Genomic DNA, 26,164 nt, shown 5'->3' on the forward strand with positions numbered 1-26,164 from the left:
ATGAATGTTTCCGAGTGAAAAAAGGGGCCACTCACTCAAATAATCTCTATGTGGATCTTTTCTGTTGGGTTGTAAAATGATTAGATTGACATTTTGGACCAAAATAAATTATCTCAGAAATGCACTTTTGTTTTTACATATTCATCTTTGTGTTGTTTCTATTTCCTTAAGTTCGATTGGATGTGTCAATTGTTTATTTTTTTGCTTGTGTCATCTCCACAAGGAGATAACTTGGAGATTATTGTTGTCATGAGTTAAAGAACTGTGTCTCCATTGTTTGTTTTATTATTTTTTCTTTGGTTTCAAACACTTCAAATCCTCACCTAGCTTCAGTCTGTCCCGAGGGAACTCCCATTTGTTAGCATCGTACGTTAGCCTCTCACACTGCTCGTCCATGGGCATGTCCTCCGAGTCCAGGATCATGGACAGGTAGCCCGTCTTCAGCTCTCCGCCATTTGGCTGAAACAGGTTTTAAAAATGAAAAATCTCTGTCATTATGTTGTCTCAAATGTTTGACAGTGTTTCAGTGAATCTGGTGCCCCTCCAGGAAAAAGGGGCCCAATCAGTGCGGCTGGTCTACGTGACTTATGGAAGCAGAGAGAGGGCCTGTTGTCCATGGACACAAAGGAGAGCGGGTACAGAGAGCCAGACCAGTCACTATTAATCAATCTAACATACCCACAGTCTGAATGTGTGTGTGTGTGTGTGTGTGTGTGTGTCTATTTATTCATTATCTACTCCCCTGAGTGTAACTGGAGGGAAAATCCAAGGAAGGAAAATGATGTCAAAGAGAGGACGAGGATGAGGAAGTTCTTACCCTCTTTCTTCCACGGATGACGAAGACGATCAGTAGCCAGAAAAACATGGCGATGACCACCGACCCGATGGGGACAATCAGCTCCACATTTGTCTTTTCCTCTGCACCTAAAAACAAACACAAACAACTTCATAACAACTTCAGATCGTACAACTTGTGATAACATTTGAGCCTGTTTTGCGCAAAAAGAAAACAGAGCAGCGTGGATTGTACTTGGGAGAGGGGCCGTGCCCCGGCAGAGTTGTGTAAGGTTCAGACAGGTTTGTCATTGTGATTGGTGTGTACGTTTGTGTAAATGTGTGTGTCTGTGTTTGGGTCAGAGGAAGGAAGACAGTTGGAATCCGGACAGTAAGCAAACTGACTTTTAATCAAGTCATAACAAATGTTCAGGAGTTTGCATGAAAAGACTAGGCCAAAGAGAAGTTAGAAAAGGTCACTCAATGTCACAGGGACGCATTTGTCAGCATAAAACTTGTTGTCTAATATTTTTTTGGGGGGGGATATGGGGGGTGCATTTATGACTGTATATTGTTATTAATGCGGCGCACAATCTGAGTGCACAGCCATGTGCAGAGTGCAAAGGGTTAATTTGCTATTTAAACGTGAGCGCTGAGCGTTAAAATGACAACTGTGTCAGGAGGAAAATAGGAAAGACACCTGTGCTGCGTCAAGACGCTCTGCACTGGGCCTACGATAGGGCACTTCATGGCCAATGAGAGCGAGCAGATGGGGAAGCTTCACCGAGCAGATGTTGAGTAGCAGCCAAGTGGAATATGCAAATAGAAGAGCAGTTGTTGATTGGTATTTGTAGTTGCTTTGTCTCTCTGTTTTGCCTTTTCTGTTCCTTCTTGTCATAGTTTTTGTGAAGTTTGGTGCATTTGTGGTCATTTTATACTTGGTTGTGTTTGGTTCTCCATCTCATTTGTGCCTCTTTTAAGTTGCAACTTTTTTTCTTTTGCATGTTGAAGCAGCTGTTTGTCCATGTAGTTGAATGTTTCTTTGTGGTAAGTTGTGTTTTTGCTTTATTGTACACTGTATGTCCTTTCATGCCTTTATGTCTATTCTGAAGTTTTTCTGCCTGTGCAGTTTTTTTTCATCATATTTTAAAATCATTTTGTGTTTTCCTGGACTTGTTAAAAGTCTTCTTTTCTTCTTGTCCCTGTCTCTCTTTATGTATTTTCATATTAATCTGTAATTTTTTGATGTTTCTTTAAAGGTTTTTTGCCTTACTTTTTGGACATTTTGGGTTCTCTGGAGTTATTTCTAAAAATCTCATAAAAAAAGAGTTTTTCTCATCAGCAGGTCTCTCCTCTTCCCTCCGTCGTTAGCAGTTCTGGCGTCTGAGCCGGGACCTGTTCTAACTGGGTCTACTTTCTGCTGGTGGGTACTGGGTCACGTAGGCGTTTGGTTCCAGTTAGCGATCTTGTTTGTTGTCGCTGTGTCTCTGTGTTCAGGACAGGAGAGGACAGGCTGGAGCTCCCTCTCCCTTTGTCCTGCAGTCTCCTCATTGGTTTAGATTCAGAAACTCCCAGGAGGATGTGTGCTAAACAGGCCCACTTCCTGTCACAGGGAAGTAAAGTTATTCTTACTCTTCATCTTTGATATCAACAATGCCCTTAGTGGGATGCGAGTGGGTAAAGCCTTGAAGCCGGATATAAACTCAGGGTTTTATTCAGAGTTTTGTCAGAATTGTCATTGGGGTTAAGGTAAAACTTTAGGGCATGGACTATAAATGTAATCATCTTTACTCTCAAGACATCTGAAAATCAACAGAACAGATCCAAAAAAGACTACAATGAGACAGAAAGCAAGTACACGGTGACGCAGACAAAACATCCACAGAGACTACAGAGAAGCAAAATGTCAAAAAAACTTTAAAATACTGAAAAATAATTATCAAAGTTATCCAGAAAATACACAAACAACCTAAACCAGGAAGGAAAGTATTTAAAAAAAAAAAGACACATTCAACTACAAAGAGACACAGAATGACATCACAGAGAGAAAAGACCTGTACCCAAGGACGACGAGACAAAAGAAAGATACAGCAACCACAAAAAAAACACAAAATAACAAAGAGAGAACGCGACAACAACAGAACAGAATAATTACAAACACGATATGAAACAATCCAGAAAGGTCAAAACAACTACAAAAAAAGATTTACTAATACAAACAGACAATAAAGGACTACAAAGAAAAGCATTACTACTACAAACAGACAATAAAGGACTATAAAGAAAAGCATTACTACTACAAACAGACAATAAAGGACTACAAAGAAAAGCATTACTACTACAAACAGACAATAAAGAACTACAAAGAAAAGCATTACTACTACAAACAGACAATAAAGGACAACAAAGAAAAGCATTACGACTACAAACAGACAATAAAGGACTACAAAGAAAAGCATTACTACTACAAACAGACAACAAAGGACTACAAAGAAAAGCATTACTACTACAAACAGACAATAAAGGACTACAAAGAAAAGCATTACTACTACAAACAGACACTAAACAACTACAAAGAAAAGCATTACTACTACAAACAGACACAAAACAACTACAAAGAAAAGCATTACTACTACAAACAGACACAAAACAACTACAAAGAAAAGCATTACTACTACAAACAGACACAAAACAACTACAAAGAAAAGCATCACTACTACAAACAGACACTAAACGACTACAAATAAAAGCATTACTACTACAAACTACAAACAGACACTAAAAAACTACAAAGAAAAGCATTACTACTACAAACAGACACAAAACAACTACAAAGAAAAGCATCACTACTACAAACAGACACTAAACGACTACAAATAAAAGCATTACTACTACAAACTACAAACAGACACTAAAAAACTACAAAGAAAAGCATTACTACTACAAACAGACACTAAACGACTACAGATAAAAGCATTACTACGACAAACTACAAACAGACACTAAAAAACTACAAAGAAAAGCATTTACTACGATGAACAGACACTAAACGACTACAAAGAAAAGCATTACTACTACAAACAGACACAAAACAACTACAAAGAAAAGCATTACTACTACAAACAGACACTAAACGACTACAAAGAAAAGCATTACTACTACAAACAGACACTAAACGACTACAGATAAAAGCATTACTACTACAAACTACAAACAGACACTAAAAAACTACAAAGAAAAGCATTACTACTACAAACAGACAATAAACGACTACAAAGAAAAGCATTACTACTACACACAGACACTAAACGACTACAAAGAAAAGCATTACTACTACAAACACACACTAAACGACTACAAAGAAAAACATTACTACTAGAAACTACAAACAGACACTAAAAAACTAAAAAGAAAAGCATTACTACCACAAACTACAAACAGACACTAAAAAACTACAAAGAAAAGCATTACTACTACAAACTACAAACAGACACTAAAAAACTACAAAGAAAAGCATTACTACCACAAACTACACACAGACACTAAACGACTACAAAGAAAAGCATTACTACTACAAACACACACTAAACGACTACAAAGAAAAACATTACTACTAGAAACTACAAACAGACACTAAAAAACTACAAAGAAAAGCATTACTACTAGAAACTACAAACAGACACTAAAAAACTAAAAAGAAAAGCATTACTACCACAAACTACAAACAGACACTAAAAAACTACAAAGAAAAGCATTACTACTACAAACTACAAACAGACACTAAAAAACTACAAAGAAAAGCATTACTACTACAAACTACAAACAGACACTAAAAAACTACAAAGAAAAGCATTTACTACGATGAACAGACACTAAACGACTACAAAGAAAAGCATTACTACTACAAACAGACACAAAACAACTACAAAGAAAAGCATTACTACTACAAACAGACACTAAACGACTACAGATAAAAGCATTACTACTACAAACTACAAACAGACACTAAAAAACTACAAAGAAAAGCATTACTACTACAAACAGACAATAAACGACTACAAAGAAAAGCATGACTACTACACACAGACACTAAACGACTACAAAGAAAAGCATTACTACTACAAACACACACTAAACGACTACAAAGAAAAACATTACTACTACAAACTACACACAGACACTAAAAAACTACAAAGAAAAGCATTACTACCACAAACTACAAACAGACACTAAAAAACTACAAAGAAAAGCATTACTACCACAAACTACAAACAGACACTAAAAAACTACAAAGAAAAGCATTACTACTACAAACTACAAACAGACACTAAAAAACTACAAAGAAAAGCATTACTACTACAAACAGACAATAAAGGACAACAAAGAAAAGCATTACGACTACAAACAGACAATAAAGGACTACAAAGAAAAGCATTACTACTACAAACAGACAACAAAGGACTACAAAGAAAAGCATTACTACTACAAACAGACAATAAAGGACTACAAAGAAAAGCATTACTACTACAAACAGACACTAAACAACTACAAAGAAAAGCATTACTACTACAAACAGACACAAAACAACTACAAAGAAAAGCATTACTACTACAAACAGACACAAAACAACTACAAAGAAAAGCATTACTACTACAAACAGACACAAAACAACTACAAAGAAAAGCATCACTACTACAAACAGACACTAAACGACTACAAATAAAAGCATTACTACTACAAACTACAAACAGACACTAAAAAACTACAAAGAAAAGCATTACTACTACAAACAGACACAAAACAACTACAAAGAAAAGCATCACTACTACAAACAGACACTAAACGACTACAAATAAAAGCATTACTACTACAAACTACAAACAGACACTAAAAAACTACAAAGAAAAGCATTACTACTACAAACAGACACTAAACGACTACAGATAAAAGCATTACTACGACAAACTACAAACAGACACTAAAAAACTACAAAGAAAAGCATTTACTACGATGAACAGACACTAAACGACTACAAAGAAAAGCATTACTACTACAAACAGACACAAAACAACTACAAAGAAAAGCATTACTACTACAAACAGACACTAAACGACTACAAAGAAAAGCATTACTACTACAAACAGACACTAAACGACTACAGATAAAAGCATTACTACTACAAACTACAAACAGACACTAAAAAACTACAAAGAAAAGCATTACTACTACAAACAGACAATAAACGACTACAAAGAAAAGCATTACTACTACACACAGACACTAAACGACTACAAAGAAAAGCATTACTACTACAAACACACACTAAACGACTACAAAGAAAAACATTACTACTAGAAACTACAAACAGACACTAAAAAACTAAAAAGAAAAGCATTACTACCACAAACTACAAACAGACACTAAAAAACTACAAAGAAAAGCATTACTACTACAAACTACAAACAGACACTAAAAAACTACAAAGAAAAGCATTACTACCACAAACTACACACAGACACTAAACGACTACAAAGAAAAGCATTACTACTACAAACACACACTAAACGACTACAAAGAAAAACATTACTACTAGAAACTACAAACAGACACTAAAAAACTACAAAGAAAAGCATTACTACTAGAAACTACAAACAGACACTAAAAAACTAAAAAGAAAAGCATTACTACCACAAACTACAAACAGACACTAAAAAACTACAAAGAAAAGCATTACTACTACAAACTACAAACAGACACTAAAAAACTACAAAGAAAAGCATTACTACTACAAACTACAAACAGACACTAAAAAACTACAAAGAAAAGCATTTACTACGATGAACAGACACTAAACGACTACAAAGAAAAGCATTACTACTACAAACAGACACAAAACAACTACAAAGAAAAGCATTACTACTACAAACAGACACTAAACGACTACAGATAAAAGCATTACTACTACAAACTACAAACAGACACTAAAAAACTACAAAGAAAAGCATTACTACTACAAACAGACAATAAACGACTACAAAGAAAAGCATGACTACTACACACAGACACTAAACGACTACAAAGAAAAGCATTACTACTACAAACACACACTAAACGACTACAAAGAAAAACATTACTACTACAAACTACACACAGACACTAAAAAACTACAAAGAAAAGCATTACTACCACAAACTACAAACAGACACTAAAAAACTACAAAGAAAAGCATTACTACCACAAACTACAAACAGACACTAAAAAACTACAAAGAAAAGCATTACTACTACAAACTACAAACAGACACTAAAAAACTACAAAGAAAAGCATTTACTACTATGAACAGACACTAAAAAACTACAAATAAAAGCATTACTACGACAAACTAAAAACAGATACTAAAAAACTACAAAGAAGAGCATTTATTACTATGAACAGACAATAAAAAACTACAAAGAAAAGCATTACTACTACAAACAGACACAAAACAACTACAAAGAAAAGCATTACTACTACAAACAGACACTAAACGACTACAAAGAAAAGCATTACTACTACAAACAGACACTAAACGACTACAGATAAAAGCATTACTACTACAAACTACAAACAGACACTAAAAAACTACAAAGAAAAGCATTACTACTACAAACGGACAATAAACGACTACAAAGAAAAGCATTACTACTAGACACAGACACTAAACGACTACAAAGAAAAGCATTACTACTACAAACACACACTAAACGACTACAAAGAAAAACATTACTACTAGAAACTACAAACAGACACTAAAAAACTAAAAAGAAAAGCATTACTACCACAAACTACAAACAGACACTAAAAAACTACAAAGAAAAGCATTACTACTACAAACTACAAACAGACACTAAAAAACTACAAAGAAAAGCATTACTACTACAAACTACAAACAGACACTAAAAAACTACAAAGAAAAGCATTTACTACGATGAACAGACACTAAACGACTACAAAGAAAAGCATTACTACTACAAACAGACACAAAACAACTACAAAGAAAAGCATTACTACTACAAACAGACACTAAACGACTACAGATAAAAGCATTACTACTACAAACTACAAACAGACACTAAAAAACTACAAAGAAAAGCATTACTACTACAAACAGACAATAAACGACTACAAAGAAAAGCATGACTACTACACACAGACACTAAACGACTACAAAGAAAAGCATTACTACTACAAACACACACTAAACGACTACAAAGAAAAACATTACTACTACAAACTACACACAGACACTAAAAAACTACAAAGAAAAGCATTACTACCACAAACTACAAACAGACACTAAAAAACTACAAAGAAAAGCATTACTACCACAAACTACAAACAGACACTAAAAAACTACAAAGAAAAGCATTACTACTACAAACTACAAACAGACACTAAAAAACTACAAAGAAAAGCATTTACTACTATGAACAGACACTAAAAAACTACAAATAAAAGCATTACTACGACAAACTAAAAACAGATACTAAAAAACTACAAAGAAGAGCATTTATTACTATGAACAGACAATAAAAAACTACAAAGAAAAGCATTACTACTACAAACAGACACAAAACAACTACAAAGACAAGCATTAATACTACAAACGACAAACAGACACTAAATGACTACAAAGAAAAGCATTACTACTACAAACAGACACTAAATGACTACAAAGAAAAGCATTACTACTACAAACAGACACTAAATGACTACAAAGAAAAGCATTACTACTACAAACAGACAATAAAGGACTACAAAGAAAAGCATTACTACTACAAACAGCCACAAAACGACTACAAAGAAAAGCATCACTACTACAAACAGACACAAAACAACTACAAAGAAAAGCATTACTACTACAAACAGACACTAAACGACTACAAAGAAAAGCATCACTACTACAAACAGACACTAAACGACTACAAAGAAAAGCATCACAACTACAAACAGACACTAAAAAACTACAAAGAAAATCATTACTACTACAAACAGACACTAAAAGACTACAAAGAAAATCATTACTACTACAAACTACAAACAGACACTAAACGACTACAAAGAAAAGCATTACTACTACAAACTACAAACAGACACTAAAAAACTACAAAGAAAAGCATTACTACTACAAACTACAAACAGACACTAAAAAACTACAAAGAAAATCATCACTACTACAATCAGACACAAAACAACTACAAAGAAAAGCATGACTACTACAAACAGACACTAAACGACTACAAAGAAAAGCATGACTACTACAAACAGACACAAAACAACTGCAAAGAAAAGCATTATTACTACAAACAGATACAAAACGACTACAAAGAAAAGTATTACTACTACAAAGAGACACAAAACAACTACAAAGAAAAGCATTACTACTACAAACTACAAACAGACACTAAAAAACTACAAAGAAAAGCATTACTACTACAAACAGATACAAAACAACTACAAAGAAAAGCATTACTACTACAAACAGACACAAAACAACTACAAAGAAAAGCATTACTACTACAAACAGACACAAAACAACTACAAAGAAAAGCATTACTACTACAAACTACAAACAGGAACAAAACGACTACAAAGAAAAGTATCACTACTACACACAGACACTAAACGACTACAAAGAAAAGCATTACTACTACAAACAGACACTAAACAACTACAAAGAAAAGCATTACTACTACAAACAGACACAAAACAACTACAAAGAAAAGCATTACTACTACAAACAGACAATAAACGACTACAAAGAAAAGCATTACTACTACACACAGACACTAAACGACTACAAAGAAAAGCATTACTACTACAAACACACACTAAACGACTACAAAGAAAAACATTACTACTAGAAACTACAAACAGACACTAAAAAACTAAAAAGAAAAGCATTACTACCACAAACTACAAACAGACACTAAAAAACTACAAAGAAAAGCATTACTACTACAAACTACAAACAGACACTAAAAAACTACAAAGAAAAGCATTACTACTACAAACTACAAACAGACACTAAAAAACTACAAAGAAAAGCATTTACTACGATGAACAGACACTAAACGACTACAAAGAAAAGCATTACTACTACAAACAGACACAAAACAACTACAAAGAAAAGCATTACTACTACAAACAGACACTAAACGACTACAGATAAAAGCATTACTACTACAAACTACAAACAGACACTAAAAAACTACAAAGAAAAGCATTACTACTACAAACAGACAATAAACGACTACAAAGAAAAGCATGACTACTACACACAGACACTAAACGACTACAAAGAAAAGCATTACTACTACAAACACACACTAAACGACTACAAAGAAAAACATTACTACTACAAACTACACACAGACACTAAAAAACTACAAAGAAAAGCATTACTACCACAAACTACAAACAGACACTAAAAAACTACAAAGAAAAGCATTACTACCACAAACTACAAACAGACACTAAAAAACTACAAAGAAAAGCATTACTACTACAAACTACAAACAGACACTAAAAAACTACAAAGAAAAGCATTTACTACTATGAACAGACACTAAAAAACTACAAATAAAAGCATTACTACGACAAACTAAAAACAGATACTAAAAAACTACAAAGAAGAGCATTTATTACTATGAACAGACAATAAAAAACTACAAAGAAAAGCATTACTACTACAAACAGACACAAAACAACTACAAAGACAAGCATTAATACTACAAACGACAAACAGACACTAAATGACTACAAAGAAAAGCATTACTACTACAAACAGACACTAAATGACTACAAAGAAAAGCATTACTACTACAAACAGACACTAAATGACTACAAAGAAAAGCATTACTACTACAAACAGACACTAAAAAACTACAAAGAAAAGCATTACTACTACAAACAGCCACAAAACGACTACAAAGAAAAGCATCACTACTACAAACAGACACAAAACAACTACAAAGAAAAGCATTACTACTACAAACAGACACTAAACGACTACAAAGAAAAGCATCACTACTACAAACAGACACTAAACAACTACAAAGAAAAGCATCACTACTACAAACAGACACTAAACGACTACAAAGAAAAGCATCACAACTACAAACAGACACTAAAAAACTACAAAGAAAATCATTACTACTACAAACAGACACTAAAAGACTACAAAGAAAATCATTACTACTACAAACTACAAACAGACACTAAACGACTACAAAGAAAAGCATTACTACTACAAACTACAAACAGACACTAAAAAACTACAAAGAAAATCATCACTACTACAATCAGACACAAAACAACTACAAAGAAAAGCATGACTACTACAAACAGACACTAAACGACTACAAAGAAAAGCATGACTACTACAAACAGACACAAAACAACTGCAAAGAAAAGCATTATTACTACAAACAGATACAAAACGACTACAAAGAAAAGCATTACTACTACAAAGAGACACAAAACAACTACAAAGAAAAGCATTACTACTACAAACTACAAACAGACACTAAAAAACTACAAAGAAAAGCATTACTACTACAAACAGATACAAAACAACTACAAAGAAAAGCATTACTACTACAAACAGACACAAAACAACTACAAAGAAAAGCATTACTACTACAAACAGACACAAAACAACTACAAAGAAAAGCATTACTACTACAAACTACAAACAGGAACAAAACGACTACAAAGAAAAGTATCACTACTACACACAGACACTAAACGACTACAAAGAAAAGCATTACTACTACAAACAGACACTAAACAACTACAAAGAAAAGCATTACTACTACAAACAGACACAAAACAACTACAAAGAAAAGCATTACTACTACAAACAGACACAAAACAACTACAAAGAAAAGCATTACTACTACAAACAGACACAAAACAACTACAAAGAAAAGCATTACTACTACAAACAGACACTAAACGACTACAAAGAAAAGCATCACTACTACAAACAGACACTAAAAAACTACAAAGAAAAGCATCACTACTACAAACACTAAACGACTACAAAGAAAAGCATCACTACTACAAAAAGACACTAAACGACTACAAAGAAAAGCTTCACTACTACAATCAGACACTAAACGACAACAAAGAAAAGCATTACTACTACAAACAGACACTAAACGACTACAAAGAAAAGCATTACTACTACAAACAGACACTAAACGACTACAAAGAAAAGCATTACTACTACAAACTACAAACAGACACTGAACAACTACAAAGAAAAGCATCACTACTACAAAAAGACACTAAACGACTACAGAGAAAAGCATTACCACTACAAACAGACACTAAACGACTACAAAGAAAAGCATCACTACTACAAACAGACACTAAACGACTACAAAGAAAAGCTTCACTACTACAATCAGACACTAAACGACAACAAAGAAAAGCATTACTACTACAAACTACAAACAGACACTAAACAACTACAAAGAAAAGCATTACTACTACAAACAGACACTAAACAACTACAAAGAATAGCATTACTACTACAAACAGACACTAAACAACTACAAAGAAAAGCATTACTACTACAAACTACAAACAGACACTAAACAACTACAAAGAGATGTAAAAAGACGCACAAATGGCGATCACAGAGATGCTACTAACAACTAAAAGGAAACCTAATCTAATAACAAGTAGAATAAATAAAATATACAGAGACAAAAATAAGAAAGAAAAAAGATGAAAATAAGAATGTAAGGACCCAAAAATATGTCGATCAAATCTTAAAGAAACTTTAACAAACGTTGAAGATGTACAGAAGGACCAAAAAGAGAAGTAAAACCTCCAAAAGTCAACAACAACGGAAAGATGAAAGGCAAATGATTGACTACAAAGAGAGTGTAATGAGTTCAGAGGGACAGAAAACAATCAAAGAAGACACAGAAGTGTCACAAAATGAAACAAATAGACGAGAATGACACTGAATTCAAATACACCAAACACGTACAAAGGGAAACAAAACAACCACAAAGCTCAGACAAAGAACAAATACAACAGAGGTCCAAAAGATTAATGACATCCTCTGTGAGTTTGTATTGCAAACAGTGACAATAAAGTGTTATGTCTTACACTAAAAAGAAGCAAACAACTTTAAAGAAACATAAATCAGTGACCAATTTCCACCAAACGACCCTAAAGACACAAAGAGACAAAAAAAATAACTAAAAAAGATGAACACATGAATGTAGAGACCAAAAATTACTAACAGTTACTAAATAAAAATGACCAACTCTTAAGAGACTTAAAAATAAGAAGATGCTCTGAAGGACCAAAACGAGAAGCTACAAAACCTACAAAATAAGAGCACAAAAAATGCAAATACAAAAAAACGATGATTGGAGAGTGAAATGAGTGACACTAATCAATTAAAAAAAGACACAAAACCACCATGACACAAAACAAATAGACTGCAAAGACAGAGAAAACAAGTGTGAAGATAAACAAAACTACAGACATAACACCAGATGATTAAAGGAGATTCAAACTAAACAAAAGAGAAGCAAACGACTACAATGAAAAATAAGTCAGTGACCTACAGTATATACCCCAAAAGAGATACAAAAAGACAAAAAAGTGACACAAAAAATCTAAGAAAACACCTGAAACAATTATTAAAAGACGAAGAAAAAGCCACAAACACTGACAGAGTGACTTCAGAAAAAGGAAATTAGTACTAAATGGCAGAGAAAGTTTGCAATGAGACGGATGACTTGCTCTGGTGTTCATGTATGTGCATAGCGACATCTTACCCTGTGATCCATCTACGCTATCAGCAAACAGGAAACACCATATCATGTGTTCAGTTAGAAGTGGCAACAGTGTAGACAGAGACTGACCTTCAGTGGTCAGAGAGGCCTGTGAGGCGTCACATCCTCGACTGTTACAGGCGCTGCAGGTGTACAGACCGCTGTCCTCCTTCTTCACGCGCTGAATCGTCAAGATGTGGTTGTTCCGGCTCAGAATCACGCCTGAAAACAGATCAGTAATCAACCTATCTATCTTCACTTGTATAGCAACAATTCACTAAATCCAAATGTTCTCAAGACGCTTTAAAAGAGAGCAGGTCAGAACCTTACTCTTTGTAATAATAATAATTAACAATTACAATTACCGAAATCACAGAGTAAAAGCATTTTTAAATATTATCAAAAAAGACATAAATCCATCATGAGCACTAAGCAACCCTTAGTGAATTAACTGTTGTAAGGGAAAACTGCCTTTAAGAGGCAGAAACCTGAACAGGACCAGACTCATGCTGAACGGCCGTCTGCTGAGACTGTGTTGGAGTAAGACAGTGGGATAGGGAGATGCATGTTGGGCTTTTTCATATTTGTATTAAGTGATGAAGTGAATCAGTGTTAATTTCAAAGCTAAAACAGAACGCTTCTCACCTGAGCCCTCCACCACAGTCTGGTTGTTTTTGGTCCAAACCACCGTCGGCTTCGGCATCCCGGCAGCATCGCAGAGCAGAGAGATGGTCGAGCTCACGTTGACTTTTTGATCGGTTAAATTGTTGAGGATCCTCGCTGCTTCAAGACCTTACAATCAGAGTCAGACAATAAATTAAGAATCAATATCACCGTAAGCAGAAAACACAGATCAGGCGTGCAACCTAACACACTCAAATACAATAGCTCTACCATAAATACTTTATAACACTCCTTCATTATCGCTTTTTCACCAAAATCACCAAATCATGATTTTGATTCTGATAAAATGTACATTATTTCTAATTTGCCTTGCACAAACCTCTAGGATCAAATTAACTGAAGAGATAATGATCAACTTTTTTTTCAGACTAAATGGAAAATTGCATGTTTCTGTTTCTTCACGTCCTATAAATCCTTCTTTACCTTTGAGGGAAATGTTGCGCAGCAGGCAGGTTCTCTCCCGGGTCTTGATGCTCTCCACCTGACAGGCGTAAAGACCCTCATCTCGGTGGGTTGCGTTGGGCAGTTGGAGCTCCAGGGTCACGTTGGTTCCCTGCAGGCTGGAGAGCACGGCACGCTGCAGAGGCATCCGCTGCAGGGAGCGGCACGGCTGTACCGACGGGACCGGCTCTGACCCCGAGGCGTTTGTCACGCGGAACCAGGCGAGGTTCCCATAGAGCAGCATGTCCGCCTTACACCGCAGAACCACATCGTCCTCCTCTAGGGGGTCGTCTGGAGTCACACTCACCTCAAGGCCACCTGCAGAGAACAAACATTCAAAGAAGAAGAGTGTGTTGAATATTGAAATACATTGACGTATATCAGAGAGTAAGTACAACACAAGCAAGGATCTAGAAAAAAGGGAACAATGTCAGTAAGAGCAAACGATCAGCTTTGAGTCTGATTGGACACACAGGTGCTGACAGGAAGTGACCAGAGGCAAAGCACAACATTGAGGGCAGTTCTTGAGAGCTCTAATCAGTATAGAAACCATCTTATAAGTCATTGTTATCAAACAAAAACCATCGTCACTACCATCATCATCATCATCAATAATATGGAGACCATCATCATTAAGTTAGTATTCATGAAAGAGCTGGGTCTTTAGCTTTTTCTTAAAGGTGCAGAGAAATATACGCCTGATTACAGAAAGATGCAACACATAATGCAAACTTTAAAAGAAGATAGAAAAGAGGCAGGTCCAGTTATGAGCTGCTACCATTTGCCTGTGTGTTGAAAATAACGCCTAAAAACTGTGGGGACAAAGGATCTCCTGAACCTCTCAGTCCACTGCAGCTACTTTGATGATGTCATGAAGAGGATGACAACCATTGTCCAATATATTCTGTATATTATTATCTCCTACACACTACACAATCCTCACCTACCTAAAACTGAGCCAGCCTTTTTTATCAGCTTGTCAATCAGCCTAGTGTTCCTGTCAGCCATGTTGCATACCCCCCCCCCCCCCCAGTAGACGACACCATATAAAAACAATAAAAGCGACAAAAAAAGAAGTGCTTACGTGTGACGTGGAAAAAGATGATGCGTGAGTCCTCTCCTACTTTGTTTTTAGCCGTGCACTTGTAGAGAGCGTGAGCCTCGGCTTTCTGAATCTTCAAAGAGCTCATGATTTTCTGGGGAAATAATTCAGTTTCACGTAAATATAACCAAAAAGGTAACATGCAGTGTTTATCTGATAGATTGAAGTGAAAACTGGGATGAATTTTGAACCTTTTGGTGTTGGTCAGAGTCGGTCATGACGCGTTCTGCAGAATGGTGAGCGCTGCTGTTACTAATATCTCTCCAACCTTTACATTCTGCCATCTGCTCCTCGGACCTTATCAACCCCGACCTGCTGGACACAAAAAAACAGGTTATACTGCTTTGAACTCTGAAATCAAATGCTTTTATATATCAAGTTATTTTGGTGTATTTTATTCTTTTTATTTATTGCATTTTTTTTAAAAATATTTGATTCAAATTTGTCCCAAAGAATGTTTGCACTGCCAACTCTAACCTTGTCTATTTCCTCTGTTTCCTTTGCTTTGCTGTCTTTTATGTATTTTTATATAGATATTAATAATTACATATTTTGCTGATAAAGAGACTTCCATGATGCAGTGTTAGATTTCTGCAGTAAGTCTTTCTTTAAAGGTCCCATGTTATGCTTTTTCTGGTTTTATATGCTCTTTAGTGTGTTTTCCAAGTGTCCTGTGCATGTTTAAGCACATCTATGTGCAAAAAAAAGTCTGCGGAAACGCGGCTTCTCCTACCTCCTCCTGTTAGCTGTAGCATTAGCTGCATGTAGCGCTCGGTTCTAGCCCCCCTCGATAAAAATGTGCCAGTGTGACGTCTTGTCAGTGTGATGTCACTGATCTAAACCCATTGGCAATATGGTAAAAGGGGCGGGACATTTCCAAGAACCGTGCTGAGCGACTGACCAATTACGGCAGAGCCGACAGGCCGACCAATCAGACTTGGCACACGTGGGGACTCTGAACGTGGGCACTTCAGAGCCTTAGAGAGAGAGTCTGAAGCGAGCCGGTGCATGGAGCAGCAGTACATGAAAACAGACACTTTTTTAGAACTTTAGCTATTGTGAACATACTTTAGTAGGTACATAGATTAAATATATGAACCCCAAAAAGGGCATAATATGACCTCTTTAAGTCCGACCCACAGAAAACACAAAAACAGAGAATGGTTACTTTCACTCTTTCAGTCATGTTTCACTTTTTTTGGATCTTTTTTTTCATTTCTGCGATGTTATGCAATTTGTTTTCATGTGAGGCACAAACACAAACTTTCAATCCAAATTAGAAAACACAGGAAAGGTTCGCTGAGATCTTTAAATAATGCGTCTGAAAAACCGAGAACAAGATAACGAGGTGACAGAGAGTTTACAAGACGAGGCAGGAAGACGATCTTATTCTGACAGAAAGCTTGACAGGAACAACAGGAAATGTAGCCCACAGACTGAGGAAGAGCTGTGATGTGTAGACAGGAGATAAGAAACCTGCTGATGGTCCGAGCAGCTGCTCAAACACTCGTTCCTCCTTACTTACAGCACACTTTAAACTTGGCATACCTGAGAGAAAGCTGCTTAGCTACAGAGCTGCAAAGGAGAGGTACCCCGCTCACTGTAAGAATGTCTGATTGTACAAAAAATAATTGAACACAATAACTAAAGTCCCTTTAAAAGTTGACATTTTTAAGAGCCTGAATCACATCCGCTGATCTTTATCAGGTCAGAGTGCACTCTCATTGTCTCCTCTTTTGTTTTTGTCAACATCACGAATACAGCGATTCCTCTCCTGAATCAACAACCTGTTGACAATGACAGATGGAGGAGCTTTGTGAACACATAGAGAGAAGAGTTATGGCTCACAGGAAGGCCTCGGGACAGTCCTCTTTGGACATCCACTGCCACTGGATGTGTGACGGGATGGGAAATCCACGAGCAGTGCACCTCAGTGTGGGGCTGCTGCCATACGGATACAGATCAGTGTCCTCGGCCACCTCCTTCTGTATGATGTGAGGAGGGACTGCAGGAGAACAAAACAAACAGTTATCACCACGGTATTTCAATTATTAAGCTCAAGACTAAAAAAAGAGAGGAAATGTTGGTGTCAACATGCCGTTAACGAGCAGCTGGAAGGAGCGTCTCTGCTCCTCTTTAGTTATCTTATTGGTCAGCACGAATGTGTAATTCCCCGCATCGGTTTCTGAAACTCCTCGGATGACGAGGGCATCGCTCTTCTGCTTTATCTTGTAGTCATCCCTCAGTGGAAGGCCATTTTTTAACCTGAGGGTAAAAATAGAGAAATGATACAACTTAGCTGAAGTATCTAGATAATCAAAGCATGCCCTGTTTTTTTATATTTTAAGGCCCACTCAAAGGTGAATAATACCTGAAAATTGTTGTGAAACACTCTTTGTAGATTGTGTCAGGTCGTATTGCGTTAGCTTTTGTATGATTACTATGATCTGCCTTTGGAAAGCATTACACAAAAACACAAAACACTAGCTGATTGCAGCAGTGGCAGACCAGCTAACTCCAGTGTTTAGTGAGTTAAAATCACAGTTTTTTATCGACTAGATGAGTGTGCTTGTTTTGCAAATCATGCACTAGCTGGCCAATCAGAAGAAAGTGGGCACGTGGGGAGGGGGGGCCTTAAAGAGACAGCAGCTGATACAAGGCTACTCTTAACAGACTGACAACATGAAAGGTAATAATAAGTATAGTATAAAGTACAAGTACGGGATGCTTAACAAAGACGACTATTTCTGTAGGGATCATTTCTGAAATGTTCACTTAGGATGACAGTTTGAGTCTGTCGGGCACCTTGTGGGGACGTTCTTTGATTTGGCACTCAACATGACTTTGCAGCCATTACAGCCACATGTTTCCTGTCTGTCAGCTGAAGCAAACTACTGGAACAATTCAAAATCATTTTGAACCTTTTAGTCATGTTGAACCCCAAATATTCAAACAGAGCCAAAGAATAATCCTTAAAGGTAAAAGTCAGTCTTCAGGACACTCCCCAAGAGTATTTAACATGTCGCCAAAGCCAATAAACTTCGGCATCCTAGGAAATGGGGTATTTTTATGTCCTACTTTATTCATCTTTTCTGGTTTTAATTTGATTGTCTGTTTTGGTTTGTTTTTTTGTAGTGGTTGGTTTTAGTCCTTTTGGTTGTGTCTTTGTCTTCTAACTGTTATATTGTTTGAAAATTTTAATGAAATGTTTAAAAAAAAAAAAAAAAAACTATGGCATCCAACTTACGACAACATTTCCTTTGTGCTTTACATGTTCACTTAGTCTCCTGTACACTCACCACTTGAAGCTGGGCTCTGGGTAAGCTGAGTACTTGACGGGGATCATGGTGGATGTTTGATCTCCCACATTTACCTCCAACACCTTCATCCACGGCTCTTTCATATCAATGAAAGGCTTCTCTGGAAGCACAAAAAAACAAATACAATTCCAGATTTTAAACTTTTAAACGGTCAGTTCAAGACATCTGACAGAAAGCTTGGATAAAACAAAGAAAAAGGAAACCAAGACGGACAAAACAGAGTCAAAAAATTTTAATATTATATAACTACAAGCTAAATTAAAATTTTAAAGGAGCAACACTTTCTATTGAAAAGATGTCCAAATAAAGCAGTTTTTTTTATCAGATTAAATCAACTGTAGGGATGTTTTAAGTCCAAACAGCTTGACTAATAGGGGCGGAACAGCTGTGGATGAGAACATGATGTCATGAGTACACCTACCATACACTTTCAGGTACGCTGTGGCACTTTTCTCCATCTTCCCGCTGGAGGCTGTACAGGTGTACTCTCCTGTGTGATCCACTGTCACGTTCTCCACTATGAGCGTGTTGGACAGCTCCAGAGAGTTCCACAGCTTCTTCTTGTGGGGTATAGTGTGGGTCGGCCTTGAACCGTTCACCGAGCTCTAACATCAGGGAGACAGTTAAATATCCTGTTGTTTTATTTTTTTATTTACACTGCTTTTGATCTCATTTTTGATATTGATGTTAAGCTGGAACATTGGAAGCCTCATCATTCATGTTCCTCTTCTCATGGTCATGACAGTGTTCAGGTTTCTGATTGTGTCTTTGCAGTTGTGTCTTTTATTATCTCTGCTTCCATGTGAACGCTTCAGGAACAAAATATTGAATAGATATGAGCTGGAGCAGTGACTTTCTGTTTTTCTATTTGGTTATTTCTTGGCTGATGGTCTTGGTTAATCTGTTCCCATTATTTTGTTGTTTTATCTAAAAACTTAATTTGTTTCAGGCCAACAGGTCCAACATCACATACTGATTGATGAAAACATTTGAATTTTTCTGTGAATAATAAAGCACAAAAATAAGAAGGGGTAGGACCAGAACATTTTTTAACTTCTTCCTATCCCTTTTGAACATGAACTATATTAGTTATTTATTTAGTTATTTATTTGTTGCTATGGATCCTGAGGATCCAGTTTGCTTTTTTGTTTTGTTTTTTGTCCTTTTTATTTTGTGTTTGTATTTTCTTAACATGTTCAATAAATTGACTAATAATAGAATAATAATAATAATGTTCTTTACCAACAGAAAATGTTCATAAACCAGTTCAAGGTGTTAAGACGCGAGAACAGACAGAGAACTACTGTGAAGCTTATACAGGATTCTAACAACCTCAATATGCAGAATATACATTAAATTGCCGAGCCTCTTCTGGGGGATCTGAATTATCAGTATGTGAAGTATTCTGATTTCCATTTGTAGGACATTTGTAGTCCGAGCTGTATTGCTTGATTGCGTAACAGCAAGCTTTGGTGTATGAAGGAGAAATAGTTTTAAGTTATCCACATAAATGACTTTCCAGCTCCAATTAATTGTAGCCTAACGATGATTTACTGATCTCTACAAACAGATATCTTGATAAAATTTCAGCTGATAATGCATTACAGATTAAACATTTCAACTTGAGCAACAAATCTGCTTAATGCGGTGTTGATAAAGCCAATCAGAATTTCTATTTACAGACTATAACAGAATACAATGGTTATATACACAACACATTATTGTGATACTTTAACAAACACAACCAGGATTCTACTGAGCATGAAAACTGTAAAAATCAGAAAAGAGGAAGATTTCTTTGTTGGCTTAACATCAAAACACACAAAAAAGACACTTTTGTATTTTCAGAGATGAACTAAAGGATTCCTATTCAAATAAATGGATTATTGTAATCCCTGCACAATCCATGGTGTGTAGTTAATATATTGTGATTCAGTATTTGGAGAACATTTCTGTAACCTCTACGTCTTTCACGTCTGTTTGTGAAACATTTCAGCTTCTTAAAAGTCCTCCTCAGTTCTTTACATTAGGAGCTCTCTTAAGATGCTTTGTGAATAACTTTACTTTAAAGGAAAAGTCTGATCACATTTTATGATTCTAAGGATTCTTTTAGACTTTCCTCTGAAAGAGGAATAACTCTTTTCGTAGGAAGCTTTATGAATAGCACCTGCTGATAGAGGAGTGACACATGATACAGATACAAGCTCTCCAACGATCAAAACAGAGAGGGTTGTGCACTGACCAGGGCCTGACCAGAGTGCGTCCAGTTGAACTCGATGCCCACGTTGAGCTCGGTGTGAGCCATACAGCTGAGCATCAGACGCTCCCCTTCAGACAGCCTGAGCTGTGGAGGGGTCAGGGTGAGGTCGTAGATCTTGTATCCTGCGGAAAAGGGAGGGAAGACACGTGGTCAGTCGACAGGCCATTGTTCTCCTGAGATTGCAGACTCTCTCTCTCTCTGTGCACAGACTCTACCTCACTCACTCAGTACCTCAGCCAGCTCCATTTTTTAGTCCAGTTTTTTACCACAGGGAAGAGGACCCATTGTGTTACTGACAGAGACAAGGGTCTAAGTTAGACCAGGAACATATGGCAAGTGGTTTTAACATCTAATTTATAAACTGGGTATTCATTATGGGTTAAATTATTCCTGGACAAAATTAGCATTTCAGATATCCACAATGACATTCTTCCTATCCATAACTTTAATTTCAGGTACACACATCATTCTTCTTCTGGAAAAATTACGTAAATTTTGCCATTGATTTGTAGAGTTTCAGTATCAAAAATGTCGTTCCTCCATCCCAGGTCTTCAGTTTGCCAGTCTATAGAGGGAATCATTAAAAACTGGTTCCTGGGGGTGGGTTTTTTTTCTGTTTCTGGCCATGTCATCCCCCACTCTCTGTCTCTCTCTCCTGTCTCTCTACAGCTCTAATAAAGGCAATAAAAGCCCGAAATAATCTTTAAAAAATAGTTTCTGGGACTTAAAGTTCTGGGTATTTTGGGTGGAAACACATCTTTATTAATTCAGTCATGTTTATCTGCTTCAGTTTGACTGTATTTACTGTGGTGGAATTTTCTGTCCTTATGTGTTTAGATTTAAATGTACAGACATCATTATGTTTATTCACTGTTCTCTGGTGTCAGTCAGACCTGATAGAGTTCAGCTGTGACTAGAAAGCAAGGACAGCTTAGTGTGTCAAGGGTCTTCCCCTTTATCTGAATGTTGTTTGCTAGACTTAACGTCTGCTCCAAATTGTCCTAGACATCACAGACTAGTTTAAGTGGGTCAGTGTGACCCTGACGACAATAATGTCTTTTTGGATATGTAGCAAAGCGTTGGAAGAGTTTGAGAGAATTGGCAGAGCAGGGACACAGCATCAGACGTGTTCTGATACTCCATTTCTCCTCCGCAGTATTCTTGTATGTATATTCTTCAACTTAAGCCATATGAGTCTCCTGAATCTTTCTTGTCTGAAGTCAAGTTCTTACTAATTTCCTTAACAATTACAGTAAGACCAATACATAAAATGTGAAATACTTTTCCAGTTTTATCACTCTCCATTCACATCACATTCCCTGTGTGTGTCTCATTCAATCTTACCGACAACCGCGACGATGTAGAGGGGGGACTTGAACGTCTCATTTCCAATCTGAGTCTGGCAGCACACGACGCCAGCGTAGCTGATCAGGTGACTGGGAACGGTGAACCCCGTCCGGGCGTCCCACAGAGAATCCTTCCCGTCAGGATGGAGCTCCTTGTTTGGATACTTCTGACAGACACAATAAATTTACTGATTTTGAACTCTGAATTAGAACAAACATCACCATCAGGATATTTTATTGATGAGTGTTTTATCTGGCTGTTCAAAAGATAGACCCTCAGATAACCAAAAGAGCCATCAGTAACAGAAACTGATACTACGGTGGCCATGAGGACTCAATATACTGCAGCTTGAGAAAACCACAAATGGTTGTGTTGTTGTTGTTGTTGGTTTGTTACGTTATTATGTTTTTGTCTTTGATTGTGATTTTTTCATATTTAGTGGTATGTAGTTGTCCTTTGGTGAATCTGCTGTATTTGTTTGTGTTTTGGTGTTTGTGTAGATGTAGATGTATTTGTTTGTGTTGTGTTGTGTTGTAGAAACAGAGAGAACACTTCCTTACAGTATGAAGTGTAACGTTGAGATTCTCCACTGAGCCTCTGCAGGGGATCACAACCCGCACTCCTTCGCTGATGAACACCACCTCGTATTCTTTCTCAGGCGGCACAAACGGCATCTTGTAATCTGAAAACAAAACATAACAACCATGATTTTCTATCAGTTTGAAGAAGAGTTTGATCGACAGGTTAGGAGCAAAGGAGTAATCAGGCTCTAAGTGGCTTATCATGCATTATGACTTTTGTCCCATCAGGTTTTTTTTAACTGGATTGTGTGTTATGTAAAAAATTGTGGCTTTTAAAATGGGGATCCTTTAAGTGGCTTGATCAACATGAGATATAAAGAATGGTATCTCCATTCTATTATGAATTACAGTAGGAAAGGCATGTCCAACTATGTATAACAACATTTACAAGATATTTGTTCAACTCTAATATTTTGTCAAAATGATGACGTTCATAAAAGCTGCAGTAATAATTGTCTTCAATAAAAATGTATTTAAAGCCCCTGTTTTGAATTTTTAACTGGGAATGAAACAGACTGAAATTAATACTGATGCCTCTTTATGAGCAGCAAAAGTAAACGAAAGCATCAGTGTCAAGCTTGACTTTTTCTTTATGATCATTATTTTATGCCTGCTGCCTCCGGGTCGGTGTGAGACGACATGCTGACTCATGAAGAAACAGCTTTTTTTATGAAGAGTTTATAGATATCCTGTAGTTTTCTACTAACTGTGAGGTTTGTCTGCTACTCTTCTCTTGTGGTTCTATCAATATTTAAAACAATAATTTGTAAACTATTTGAAGAATAATTTTCTTTCTTTGTTGTATAAGAAAAGGAATGGAAGCTCTGCCATCCCTGTGGGTCAGATTTACAAAAGCATGTGTACCGTAAACTTTTCTGCATAGCCCGGCCCCCATTACTCCAGATCCTCTAGATATACAAAATAAGGATGCTTATACCATTCACAAACACATAGGCCGATGCTGATGTCTTGCCCTCTTCCACTCTCAGGTCTCTGTAGGAGCACTGGTACTGTCCCGTTTCATTGACTGTGGCGTTGGAGATCCGGAGCGTGGTGCAGAAGAGTCCTGATCCGCTGCAGTCGCTGGTGGAGAAACGAGTGCTGATGGGAGGGGTCGTCCATGTCAGGTACTGTCGACCTCTGAAACATGGGGAATTATAAATGTTGCGTTTGTGGGTTGTAACGATACCAGATATTACACTTTGATCAATTCTAGATGCAAACAATACCGATTCCTTTTTCTATACTACGGCAACTCAAATAGGTCCTAGACAATCAGTATTGAGTTATTTTATGTTTTTTAAATATCAAATATTGAAGGCAAACTCCAGCACACTGTCTATATTGCAGAAAACATTTCATTACCAAAACTTTTCCAGTGTGTTGTGCTCACTCTGTCTTTCTCTTACGGCAGCTTTTGGTTAAAAATACTTTAAAAAGCTGCACTTTTCGATGCCATTGATCATTAAAATAACAAAGATTGTATCATTTAAAAACTGTCAAAGTAGCCAAAGATTTGATAACCTTTGTTTTGGACACTGAAAGTAAGAGTCAGTGTGTACCTGCATGTTAGTTCCAGGTTGTCAGATTTGTTCATCCTGTGGATGCCATAGATGTTCAGTGTTGGGGGGTCGGGCATAAACCTCAGATCGATGGCTGGAGAAATCAACAACACACATTATTTACAGCGAGCATTTGCAACAAACAAGGTGATTTTTAGGTTTAAGGTCCTCCTCAGAGAAACTTTAAATGGAAATATAATCAGGTCAGAAGTACGAGGCAGGAAAATGCAGGAAAAACAAAAAGGTCTTTTGTAACTGTGGCTGTCCGGCCATTTTTCCTCCGTTGTGGTAGAAAATGGCGGAGTTCTGTCAAAACAGGAAGCAGGGGAAGATGGGCTGGGTCAGACTGAACGGCCCGGCACTGTGTGGCCTAGGTGGGGTTCCTGTTTCTGAGGATACGAACACAGCCCAGCACCTCCCTGAGAGACCCTAAAGCTCATGTTCTATTGTATGGAAAAAACACATTAAGCTGACCAAGTAGGCATTATATAAGTACGTCTTAAATTCAACTCAATGACCTCTAAATCAACCTACCAGGCCGTCCACTTCAGCAGATACAGACAAGGATTCAGATAAATTAGAAATATCTTCATCGTTATTGTTAAGGGTGGAGGCAGATTGCTCCAGAGTTGCAGCAAACAAATGAGAGAAGAACAACGTAGCATCAAACATCAATTAAATATAAAGTGTTAAGGGTTACATGCAAAGAAAAAGAGCCTGACAAAGCTACATCAGACGTACGTTTAAAAACATGAGTAAAACTAAGCAAAAGAAGTCGCAGCAAGGACATTTTTCTTTCTCAGATTGTCACATTTTACAACTTTCTTTCCTTGTATTATTTCTTCATGAGAAAGCAGCTGACAAACAGTACAGCCAACCTTTCATTTTCACATTTCTATTATTCCTTTGTAAACACATAACCAATGTTACAAAGGCCTCAAAAGCCTAAAGCAAAAACCTGTGGATTTTGTCCTCCCAAAATTAAATTACAGAGAAAAAAAAGTTGAGCAAAGTTTTATAAGCTTAGGGGCGCGCTGGTGGCGCAATGGTTAGGGCGCGCGTCCCATGTATTGAGACTCTCGTCTCGAGCGGCAGGCCCAGGTTCACCTCCACCCGTGGCCCCTTTCCACATGTCTTTCCCCGCTCTCTCTCCCTGGTTTCCAACTCTGTCCACTGTCCTCTCTCTACATTAAAGGCACGAAAAGCCCAAAAATAAATCAAAAAAAAAAAAAAAGTTTTATAAGCTTC

The 26,164-nt window shown here is 36.7% G+C and overlaps 1 protein-coding gene across 3 annotated transcripts in view; it reads right to left on the reverse strand.

Moving 5' to 3' along the window:
• kdr (kinase insert domain receptor (a type III receptor tyrosine kinase)) overlaps nt 1-26,164 on the reverse strand; it is a 34,784-nt gene that overhangs the window by 8,260 nt on the left and 360 nt on the right. The window contains exons 2-17 of one of the 3 annotated variants that reach the window (XM_020643788.3): nt 24,917-25,010; nt 24,292-24,494; nt 23,334-23,455; nt 22,771-22,936; nt 21,409-21,548; nt 19,588-19,771; nt 19,146-19,266; nt 17,945-18,111; nt 17,695-17,851; nt 16,038-16,161; nt 15,829-15,940; nt 14,727-15,062; nt 14,265-14,411; nt 13,710-13,841; nt 818-924; nt 324-459 (exon numbers count right to left, since the gene is read on the reverse strand). In XM_020643788.3, coding sequence (XP_020499444.2) covers nt 324-459; nt 818-924; nt 13,710-13,841; nt 14,265-14,411; nt 14,727-15,062; nt 15,829-15,940; nt 16,038-16,161; nt 17,695-17,851; nt 17,945-18,111; nt 19,146-19,266; nt 19,588-19,771; nt 21,409-21,548; nt 22,771-22,936; nt 23,334-23,455; nt 24,292-24,494; nt 24,917-25,010 — 2,448 coding nt within the window. Of the gene's footprint in view, nt 1-323; nt 460-817; nt 925-13,709; nt 13,842-14,264; nt 14,412-14,726; nt 15,063-15,828; nt 15,941-16,037; nt 16,162-17,694; nt 17,852-17,944; nt 18,112-19,145; nt 19,267-19,587; nt 19,772-21,408; nt 21,549-22,770; nt 22,940-23,333; nt 23,456-24,291; nt 24,495-24,916; nt 25,011-26,164 lie in introns of all 3 variants that reach the window. The other 2 variants (XM_020643787.3, XM_020643786.3) reach the window with 2 other exon arrangements.

This window comes from Labrus bergylta, chromosome 6 (genome assembly GCF_963930695.1).
Source record: "Labrus bergylta chromosome 6, fLabBer1.1, whole genome shotgun sequence".
NCBI classification, from domain to species: Eukaryota; Metazoa; Chordata; class Actinopteri; order Labriformes; family Labridae; genus Labrus; species Labrus bergylta.